The sequence below is a fragment of the Pogona vitticeps genome, chromosome 2 (genome assembly GCF_051106095.1).
Source record: "Pogona vitticeps strain Pit_001003342236 chromosome 2, PviZW2.1, whole genome shotgun sequence".
NCBI lineage: Eukaryota > Metazoa > Chordata > Lepidosauria > Squamata > Agamidae > Pogona > Pogona vitticeps.
Genome location: NC_135784.1, coordinates 4,628,717 through 4,639,285, shown reverse-complemented (window position 1 = coordinate 4,639,285; position 10,569 = coordinate 4,628,717). Strand labels below are relative to the sequence as shown.

The following is a 10,569-nucleotide window of genomic DNA, read 5'->3' as shown; positions in this document are numbered from 1 at the left end:
GTGGAGGGGGCGGTGCTTGGTGGCCGGAGGTCTTTTTCCCAGGGGGACGAGCAGGGGCTGAGCCCAGAAAGTCCCCGTCCGGACTTGGAAGACGGAAGGTCCAGATTTGGGGGGGTTGGGGGCTGCCCCCGAGGAAGAGGAGGCGTAGGTCTGGCGATGGGCTTTGGGGGCCGGCTGGTGGCGGGGATGATGGGAATTTTAGTCCTGGTCTTTTCCCGGAGGGCGGAGAGCGCGGCGGAGCCCCCAGGTGAGTGAATGCCTTTCTCCCCTGGAGGTCCTTACCGGGCTTCCTTCCATTTCTGCCCCGTGGCTCAGGCGTGGCTCTTCGGGATTTCCTTCGCAGACTTTATGGGGTGGCCTCTGAAGACCCTCTAAAGCGCCCGCTAAACTAACAATCCTTTGATGGTCTGCCCAAGGGAATATGGCTGAAAACGTCTCCATTGACTAAAGGGCCCCCCTTTTGAGCCAGAGAGTCATTGCCCGCAGGTGATTCCCCTCCCAGAAAAATTGAATAGCAATGCTTTTAATTGGTATCATTTATTTTCATACCTCCTTTTATATCGATGTGCTGACCTCCGAAAGGTCCTGTCCTGCACGAGAGCTGCCCTGCTCAGCTCTTATGAACTCAGGCCTGTCGCTTTCGCTCCCTTTAGGGAGTCAGTCCATCTTGTACTTGGTCTTCCTCTTTTCCTGCTGCCTTTCCTAGCATTATTGTCTTTTTAATGGAATCCCTCGTTCTCATTATGTGCCCAAAGTAGGACAGCCTCCTTTCCTACATTTCTTTTCTCCAGAGATAGTAGTTCAACCCTGCTTTGCTTCCGGATCCACTTTTATGTTTTTCTGGCTGTCCCACGAACCTGCAAAGCTCTCCTCCAGCACCACGTTTCAAACGGATATACCCCCCCCCGTACGTTTCCTTGACAGTGCAGCTTTCACACCTCTACAGGATGATGGGAAAGATAAGAGTGTGGATGGTTTTGGTCTGGGTCTCCTGTGCCACATTCTTCCACTCAGTTTTCTTTTCTAACTGCTGGAGGTCTGCTCTCCTCCAAGCATCTCCTCCAGACGTAATAACCATAAAGGGGAAGTAAGGCTGCTCCCTCCCCTTTACGCCAACTCTGCTTTCTCCTTCCTTCCTGCCCCTCTGGGGAGAATGAACCTGGGGCGTGGGGGTGGTGTCAATCGGCCTCCTTCTGACCCTTTTTAAAGTTGCCTTCTCCTTTTGCGATCAGAAAAGACAAGGGGTTTTCATAACAGGGAGCGCTGCTGGTGGGTTGGGGTTCCCAGATGTATTCCAGAGGTGACTCCCTCCCTCCCCCTTTGCGAAGCAAGACGTTGGACCCCCCGCGGTTGCTTCTTCTCTTCCCCCCCCCGCGCTTTGCCCCCAGTCTTCAAAATGGGGTCTCTACTTAAAACATGTTTTAAAGCCCCCCCCCCACACACACACAAACATACACACAGTGTGTTTTCCTTATGAAATGGGGCCTGGCCGGGGCAGAGAAGGTCGGCTTGTTTGGGGAGGGCTTCGTGGGGGGGATTATGCCCCGACATGACCCTCCTCCCTCCGCGCACCCCTCGCTCTCCCCCCCCCCCGTCCGTACTTCTTCCGGGCGCTTCGGAAGCAGCCGCGGCTCCGAGAAGCAGGGCCTCCCCCACCTCCGGGCAGGTGCTTCCCGGCCTTCGCTCTTCCCGGACCTCCCGCTCACTTCTTGCCCCCTCCCTCTCCCCTCGATCTCTCCCGATGCCCCCCCCCAGCTCATTTCTTGTACCAGGGAACCCACGAGTGCTACTTCCAGTCCAACGGGAGCGAGGCCGGATCGGGGCCACCTTCTCCTCCGCGGGTGCGCTTCCTGGAGCGCCACTTCTACGACCGGCAGGAGTACTTGCGCTTCGACAGCGACCGCGGAGAATGCGAGGCCGTCACGACCCTCGGGGAGCCCATAGCCCAATACTGGAACAGCCAGAAGGAGATCCTGGAGTACAAGCAGAGCGAAGGGGATTCCTTCTGCCGCCACAACTATGGCATCTTGGAGCCCTTCGCCCGAGAGCGGAAAGGTGAGCGGAGGGGGGGGAGAGAAAGAGAGAGGAGGGTCGGCAGGTGTTTGGGGGAGGGGGGGCAGCGGGAAGGAGGAGGCAAGGGTTCCGCGACGAGGAGGGGCCTCCCTTGACCCCTCCTCGCCCTGTGCGACCTTCAACCTTTGGAACTGGGTGGCCATTAACATCAACTTTTCATCCAATCGGTCTCCAAAATCCATTGACTCTTGTGCTGGCATAGAGCCGTTCCCCTTCGAAAAGACATACAGTACTCGGGAATCTTTCATGGGCCCAGGGAGCAAAAGTAATTACAGGTAGCATTCCGCCTCAGAAAGAACTGCATTGGGTATCACCTTCTCTCTGTTCTGAGTTCAAATGTCATTTCCACCATTTATTTATTTTTTGTTTGTTTGTTTGTTCGTTCTTTATTGCATTCATTCTTTTTGTATCCCCCTTTCATTAGTGTCACACTATTATATATACCATTCGATTAGTGCAAAAGCTGGGGTTATGCTCCTAACAATTATTTACTGAATTTGTCTTCCTAAGAGTCTGCCACACATAATGTAAATTATAGTTGTAATGATTCTGTTTATTCTTATGCAGTTATTCTGTGTTATTCACATCTGATCTGTTGATCATACAGGTAAAATTCACTATTCTCAGTGGTTTAACAAATAATATTCAAGGAGGGTTAAAACACAGAGAGTAAAAAAATCTAATGGGGAAAAGCAGTTTAAAATATAGCAGGATGGGAGATTGAGGAGATAAAAATAAAAATAAAAAGAGAAAAAAATCAAAAGGAAAAATCAATGCGGATCAGCACACAAGCTCTCTGAAGAAAGAAAAGTCTTACTTTTTTTCCCGAGTGGGACAGGCTTACCATCTCCAGGAGCAGATTTCATAAGGATGGGGCCACCACAGAGAAGGCCCTGCTTGTAGTAAGTGACTTTTCAGCTTCCTTCAGGGCAGCCTCTCAGAGGACCCTAGTCTGGGAGCACCTGGTGGGTCTGGCGGATGACAGATTCTCTGATTCTCTGACAAGTCATATTTTCTGACAAGTAACGTAGTCCCAAACCCTGCAGCATTTTACACACAAGAGTTAAAACCTTGAACTTGATCCAACGGGTAACCAGTGCAGACAAGCCAGAAGTGGAGTGATGTGCTCACATTTGCTCACACCAATCACCGGTCTGGCCATAGCATTTGGAACCCACTGTAGTCCCTGGGTCAGTTTCAAGGGGAACCCCACGTAGAGAGCACTGCAGTAGTCAATCCAGGAGAGGACCAGTACAGTACTTGTACCAGTGTGATGAGGTAACCCTCCTCAAGGGAAGGGTGAGGATGCCTGAGCCGACTGAAGGCTGCAATCTGGAAGTCCCTATAAAGGGCTGAGTCCAGATGAACACCGAGATTACATAATTGATCCCTAATCCAGAGGGCAGACCCATCAAGTCTAGAGATTAATCCACCCAACCTGTCTGAGGGGCCGCCCCGCGGAACAACATTTCAGTCTGGCCCTTGTCAGTTGGAGCCATGGCCCTTATTATACAAAATAAATCCTTTCTCCTCCACAGCTGTGAATAAGACCATTTACTGTATTCACGGTTATAATTGCAGACAATATGAGCAATTATACCAACGACAAAACACGACACTTTGTGGACCTAGGCCCTCGGCAAAAGCACCGTTCCAGAAGTTGCTTATGGAATTGCATGGTTCAAGTGTCCTTTATGGATTCAAATAGAGATTAAAAATCCAGGACTACTTCCTCAACTGTGTTAGGGGTCCAAAATACAAGGGTACAAGCTCCAAAGGTGGACTGTTTAATACCATAAAATAAAATATTAGTTCAATTGCTTGCAAATCATGAATTCACCCTATGGATACACCCCCAACAGAAACATGTAGGAATTCTATCTAGATCAAATTAGTAGAGACCAGTCAAAGAGGCAACAGCAGTTCCAGCCTCTTCAGTTCTCCCGCATCTTCTCATTCAAATCTCTTAGTCACAGCCCCACTCTTTCTGGATCCCTCCCCTTTAGGTGGAACAGAAATGTAATAGGGATTAAAGAAGAGGGGTGGGGTGGGGAAGATAACAGGATGTTGTGAAAGGACAGGCTTTGATCTGAAAGTGGGTTTTCTTTCCCAGTAAGATAGACAGGCTGAGGGAGGGGAAGGGATCCTCGTCCCTCTGACCTGAGAAGTCCTTTTTTCTTCCTCCTCTTCTCTCCCATCTTCTCACATTCCCCTTGTGCCTTCTTTGCCTCCCTTCCAGTTCAGCCCCTGGTGGAGATCACCCCCTCGGAGAACTCCCCCAACATTTTGCTGATTTGCACCGTGGACAGTTTTTTCCCCTCGAAGATCAAAATCACCTGGTTCCGAAATGGGAAGGAGGAAGACGAGAGCCAAGTGTTCACCACGGACCTGATCCGGAACGGGGACTGGACCTTCCAGATCGCGCTGATGCTGGAGGTCCAGCCGGAGCGGGGAGACGTCTACGCCTGCCAGGTGGAGCATGCCAGCTTCCCAGAGCCCATCTCTGTTCATTGGGGTAAGGCATGATTTGAAACTCGCCAAGAGGTCCCAGCCCTTCCCAGTTTATCTGGGCCAGTGTCTCAGAGGAGCTGAGGACTGAAAGGAATGAGGGCCAGATCCTGAGACTGCCCCCCCATTTCACCCAGACCTCTTCTCTCTCTGCAGAACCACAGTCGGACTCGGCCAAGAACAAGTTGTGGACAGGAGTGGCAGGATTTGTGCTGGGGCTGGTCTTTCTGGCTCCCGGCCTCATCCTGTACCTGAGGAATAAGAAAGGTAGGAATGTTGGGGCAATACCATAAGAAATTATGTATGTGAATGTGTATGTATGTGAGGGGGGGGCAAAAGCTCTCACAACATCAGTTTCTAAGAAATAGATCATGATTCTTTCTGGGAGCAGGACAGCCTTCTCAAACTAGAAGAAAAAGCCAGGTCATTTTACAAGATTTCAGGACTGGACCTTTTGGAGATCGTTCAGTTCACAATCATTCTGGGAAAGATGGAAAAGAGGATGACCAGGTGAGCTCAGGAGAACTTACTTCTGAGTTATCTGGAAGCTGAGTCGTGTCAACTGGACTTCATTCTTATGAGGCTGAAATCTTTCTATAATATTCGGAGTCACTTCTTCAGCTACTTGGGTGAGGAGCAAAACGTTTCAATCTCCTAAGAAAGAAGTCCAGTTGACATGACTCAGATTCAAGATAACCTCACCCGGAGGACTGAGAATCTTCACAGAGATATTTACTTCTGAATTCTCATGCAAGTACTACGCAGGATTGACCGGGGGCAGAAAATGGACTGGACACAGTGAGGAGAAGAAACATCTGCAGGATGATGCTGTAATCTGAGCTGTCCTGAAACGGTGCAGAAAAATGTGTACACCTGAAGGTGAATCAAATATACCAACAGCAAGGTTGCTGCCAAGATCTTTCTGAAGAGCTGAGAAGGCCCTTCTGCAATATGGGGTTTTTTTCCACCTTAGAAGTCAAGAGGTGCTGATGGGGAAAGGGGGCAGCCCCATGGAAGGGCTCCGGATCCCAACATCTTTTTCTCTCTCTTTCATTTGCCAGGCCATGTCATCCCTCAGCCTCCAGGTAAGTTTTTATCACAATGCTTCTTTTTCAGAAAAAGACTCCCAGAAGCCTTTCGGTCATGGCAGGGGTAGCTCTTGCCACCGCTTTCCCCTGCTTTGTATCCTTAGGGCTCATCCACACCTCCTTTTGACTCCTATTTAAGGGATCCTTCATGCTCCTGATGACTGGGGTTTGTTGAACAGGTCCAAACCATGTTACCGGAGATGCAATCCAACCCTTCCTGCTTCCCCTCCTTTTAAAGATTGTTTTCCCTTGTTTACAAACAGAGTTTTTCTTTTTATACCTGATCCCTTGAGATCCCTTATGCCTGTTTGTTCTGCCCTCTGAAACAAGCCCCTTTCCTATGGCGCTGTAAAGAATTCCCAATAGTAGGACTCAGAGGAAACTGATCATAGTTGTCAATTACACCAGACTGAGTGAACAGGTAGGAAAACCCAGGAAGAAGTGGTTCTAGATCTCTGGGGAAAACGGACCAGGGTTCCAACCCAGATTAACCTCAGCCATTGATCCTCATTCAAATGAGCCCATAGAGTCTCTCAAGCAGCAAACAAGGAGCATTAGATTTTCTTGGGGAAAAAGGGATCAGCTCCACTGGAGTTACATGAGTGCCCTCTTTCCCTGAGTACATCCCAGGCCGAAGAAAAGAAAAATTAAAAGAAAACATGTTCTGGTGACTTAAAAAACCAACTGACATATTTTAATGTGAGCTTCGGTAGACAAGTCCACTTTTTCAGAAAATTGTTAAAATAGAGTAGTTAGTCTTGAAGGTGCCTCAACATTGTCATGTTTTAAATTTTTTCTATTTTTCTTTGTTGTTTCGCCCGATACGCTAGCAGAAACCTATAGGGCTCTCTATTCTAAACCAGGACCTCCCAGAGCAGCTCCACTAGAGTTCAATGAGCCAACTCAAAGTGTACTCAGATACCTTGCGTGGCTGTATTCGGCAGAAGGGCTGCAGACTGGAGTGATTCCTGTTCATGGACATCCTTGGTCAACAGAGAGTCAGGGTCCTCTGATACCTTTTTTGACTCTCTTAGTTGAGGTTCATCTGAGATTGTTCTCTGCCTCTCTTGATCTCCTTCACTGTTTTGTCTCTCCTCCTCTGTCTATAGTGGCGCTCATGGACTAGGCTTCCCCAGTCCAATGGCATCGCATGATGCAGAGAAGCAGCCTTCCTTCCCAGCTATGGCCACCATTCCTTCCCTTAGAAGAGCCCGATGCTTGGATGGGGAGGCACTGAAGAAGCAGAGAATGTCCAGCCACCAAGGACTCACAACATCCTTCCCCCCTTCCTGTTCCAGATGCCTGAAGTTGTCTCTTGTTCATCCTGTCTCCTGCTTTGGCTGAGCTTTTGCATGTCCTTTGCCCTTTGGGACTACAAGTAGGGTTGCAAAGTCCTGGTTCGATGCATGTTCCTTGAGATTTGGGAAACAAAATCTTGAGGACAAGGAGGTGTTGTTGTTCTTGGGACCTTGTGAAGTTCCAAAAGTGGGGAATGCAAGGGTTGGAAGGGAGGGAGAAATGGCTCCTCCCCGGCTAGGTGACTGCAGAAATACCATCGGGATCCTCATCCCCTGCTGGTCTGCCAGGTCTTCCCCCTCTCCCTTCTCCTCTCTCCCCGCATACCCTTCCCCTCCTCAGTATTGATCTTCTTTTCACTCTGGGTCTGGGGGTGGGGGCTTTTAGCAGACAGTGCTGGTTCCTGGATCCCAAAGGAGGGTGGAAGGCAGAGGTGGGGGGGCTGCTGTTCTGGCTTGAGGAGTCCCATTGTCTTGCATGACTCTCCCCCTTCCCCTTCTTAGGGGCCCAAGACAAGACCTCCTGCAGGACAAATGCTCTCTCTCTGTGATCATGTCTTTGTCTCCCTCTTTCAAGGGTAGCTGTAGATGGGGGGGGAGGGGAGATGGATAGACACCCATTTAGCAATGACATAATCTAGTTTGAGGTATTTTTGAGTGGCATCCCTTAGAATGGCTTCCAGTTCTTAGGACGGGTCTTTTTCACCTGCTATAATCGCTTACGAATGATCTGTTAATAATACGCTTGTAAAATTTTGATTTATTTCCTGCCAATGTAAGTCTTGCTACTGTGATCTCCATGCAACCCACTAAACTCAAGATAACAAGGAATGAAAACCTGTGTAACAATTTGTGGTTTGTGTCATCAGCAAGAAACCCTTCCGACTTATGTCATGTGTCTTCACGAGGTTGAGAAGGGGAAGAAGGGAAGGTGGATGTCAGATGTAAGCCCCGCGTCCTCTGGGCTGGGCAAGGCTCTACTCTTTCCACCAGCTGATTGTCGCCCTTCCCACAAGGCTCAGCTTCATGTAAGACTTCAGCCAAAATAAAACAAGGTCCCATCTTCAAGGTGGGCAATGTAAGCAAGACAAAGCAAAACACAAGAAGGAGAAAGAGATTGGGTCATCTCTCAGAGTAGAAGATTTATTTCAGCATGAGCTCCTGCAGATGCCTGTCCTCTTCCTCTGAAGCATCACTTAGCAAAGAACATCCTTAGTCTTTGGAGTCTTGATCGCAGGCCTCTCTGCTCTGGGCTATTATCTGAGTTAACCAAGTCAAGCAGCCACCCAGGAGAAGGTCTGTGGTTATTGACTGATTGGTTGGCTGCTTGGTTGGTTTTGATTTTTTTTACCACCCATCTAGCTGCCAAGGCCATTCTGGGTGGTTTAGACCAGTGGTTCATAACCTTTGTTACTCGGATGTTTTTGAACTGCAACTCCCAGAAACCCCAGCCAGCACAGTAGGTGGTGAAGGCTTCTGGGAGTTGCAGTCCAAAACTCCTGAGTAACCCAAGGTTAAGAACCAGTGGTTTAGACAATTAAACCTCATATCACTAAACAACAGTGACAACGAAAAACAAAAATAAATTGAATAAATCTAAATTAAGTACAAACATACTAACAGTATTCAACTAATAATAACTAAAATAATTTAAAAAAACAAGGTGGTAGTTTTGATAATATAAGTGTTAAGAGCACCACTGTATTAGGATGTTAAGGTCCAGAGAAGTCTGTCTTAAAAAGACAAGTTTTTAACAGTCGCTTAGAAGTTCCCAATGAAAACGCCAGGAGGATTTCAGGTAAATAAAACAAGGTTCCAACTTCAAACTGGGCTACATATATTAAGCCAGGACAGATGGAATCCATGTGTAAGCACACGGCTCTCCTAAGAGAATTTTGCGGCTGGAACAGAGGGGTTTCAGGGTCCAGTTACTCCCATAATAGCTGCAATGAGTTCCTTTCACAGCCAGGCCATCCCACTGGCACCCTTTTTGCAAATATGTTCCCAATTAGCAATTAACTGAGAACACCAAAGATAAAAACCATGAGTCTGAGAGTCTGCCAAGACTAGCAAAACTCAGATAATTAATGGACTCAAGTAGCATAATTGTGGCCTAAAAAGGAAAAATAATTATGCAGGTTATCTGCTCAAGAGACCAAACATACGTTTTTAAGAATTATTGTTTTATTAGAAAAATAAAGAATTTAGAGATATTCAGTTTGTTGCAAAGCATAGCATTCAAGCACATTTCCATAAACTAAGGCAGTTAGAACTTTAGCAAATTCCAGTTACAGTGGGGTCTTGACTTAAGAACGGCTCGAGTTAAGAACATTTTGACTTAAGAACCGCTCTCATAGGAAAATATTGACTTGACTTAAGTACTTAGATTTGAGTTAAGAACTGAAAAAAAACCACGTGGGAGGCAGGGAAAGTGCAAAATGTGAACTTTCAGTTAACTGTTGGCCAGTGAAAAGGGTGCCTGTCTGCTTCCTCACTCCTCCCAGCGTTTAGAGAGTGGATTGGGAGTCTTCAGACTGCCTGGTACTGCCTGGACTGTATTTTCCCTGCCTTCCCTGAACCTTTCTTGACCTAAGAAAAAAAGAAACAAAATATCCCCCTCTAGTGGTCGAAGGTGGAATAGCAGCTTCCCATTAGTTTCTATGGACGGAAAAGAGCAGATACGGATCAAATGGTTTTCAATGCATTCCTATGGGAAATGCAGATTTGACCTGAGAACTTTTTGACTTGAGAACCGCCTTCCAATACGGATTAAGTTCTCAAGTCAAGACCCCACTGTATAAAAATAAAATAAGAAAACTCTAATTCATAGCTAGAAAGGTGGGTAAGGCTGAGCCCCCCTTTCTCTATTCCCTGCTATGAACTACATCCTAGGAGTTTACTAAAAAAATAGCAATGGGAACTCCAAAGTCCATTCAAAAATCCAAAATCCAAAGTAAAATCCAAAAAGTCCAAAAAAGTTCTCTCACTGTCACCATCCTGCCATTTTTCTTCCCATGCTGGAACCACCTCCTTCTTCACTCTCCACTGAAGTAAGCCCATCAGGACGAAGGACTGTCTCACCACTCCCCGCCTCCTTTTCTCACGGGATGTGCAGGTGTTGTTGACATTCTTCCGTGATGTTATGTCTTTGGTCCTTATCATCTCTGGCCAAGGTTGCTACATGGAAAATTCCAACTAGCTCTAAGAAAAAATAGCTTCTCGAAGCATCTAGTTAAGCTAACACAGACCAAGATGGATTCCTTCTACACACTTCCATGATTACAAATCCCATCTAGAAATTACATTCTAGCTTCAATAACCTAAAACATGACAGATTCGGAAAATATAACCAAAGCCAAACAAATCAAGAAGAAAGAGCTCGTGTCACCTCTCAGAGTGGAAGATTTATTTCAGCATGAGCTTCCAGAGATAATGATCCTCATCCTCCAAGGCATCCCTTAGCAAAGAACATCATCCCTTTCTGGACTCTTCAAACCTCTCCAGTCAGGGCTATTATTTCAGGTAACCAACCCACAGTTGGAAGCCTACCTAAGAAGAGAGGGTGGTGTGTCTCCGGTGCCAGGGGTGGGTGGGACTGTGATCTC

General features: G+C 47.4%; 1 protein-coding gene across 1 annotated transcript; it reads left to right on the top strand.

The window, feature by feature from the left end:
• The first annotated feature begins 15 nt into the window (after positions 1-15).
• LOC144587274 (H-2 class II histocompatibility antigen, E-S beta chain-like) lies at positions 16-7,801 on the top strand. The gene is made up of 6 exons (XM_078387344.1): positions 16-247; positions 1,756-2,055; positions 4,313-4,588; positions 4,738-4,848; positions 5,643-5,666; positions 6,779-7,801. The coding sequence occupies exons 1-6, from the start codon at positions 157-159 to the stop codon at positions 6,793-6,795; spliced, it is 819 nt and encodes a 272-aa protein (XP_078243470.1). The 5' UTR covers positions 16-156; the 3' UTR covers positions 6,796-7,801.
• The last annotated feature ends 2,768 nt before the right edge of the window (positions 7,802-10,569 follow it).

What these genes read in the sequence shown, in the direction of transcription:
- LOC144587274 (XM_078387344.1), top strand. Translation starts at nt 157, where the DNA reads ATGGGCTTTGGGGGCCGGCTGGTGGCGGGGATGATGGGAATTTTAGTC. An exon ending in CTTCGCCCGAGAGCGGAAAG is followed by an intron (nt 2,056 to 4,312) that starts GTGAGCGGAGGG and finishes CCTCCCTTCCAG; the next exon opens with TTCAGCCCCTGGTGGAGATC. An exon ending in GTACCTGAGGAATAAGAAAG is followed by an intron (nt 4,849 to 5,642) that starts GTAGGAATGTTG and finishes TTCATTTGCCAG; the next exon opens with GCCATGTCATCCCTCAGCCT.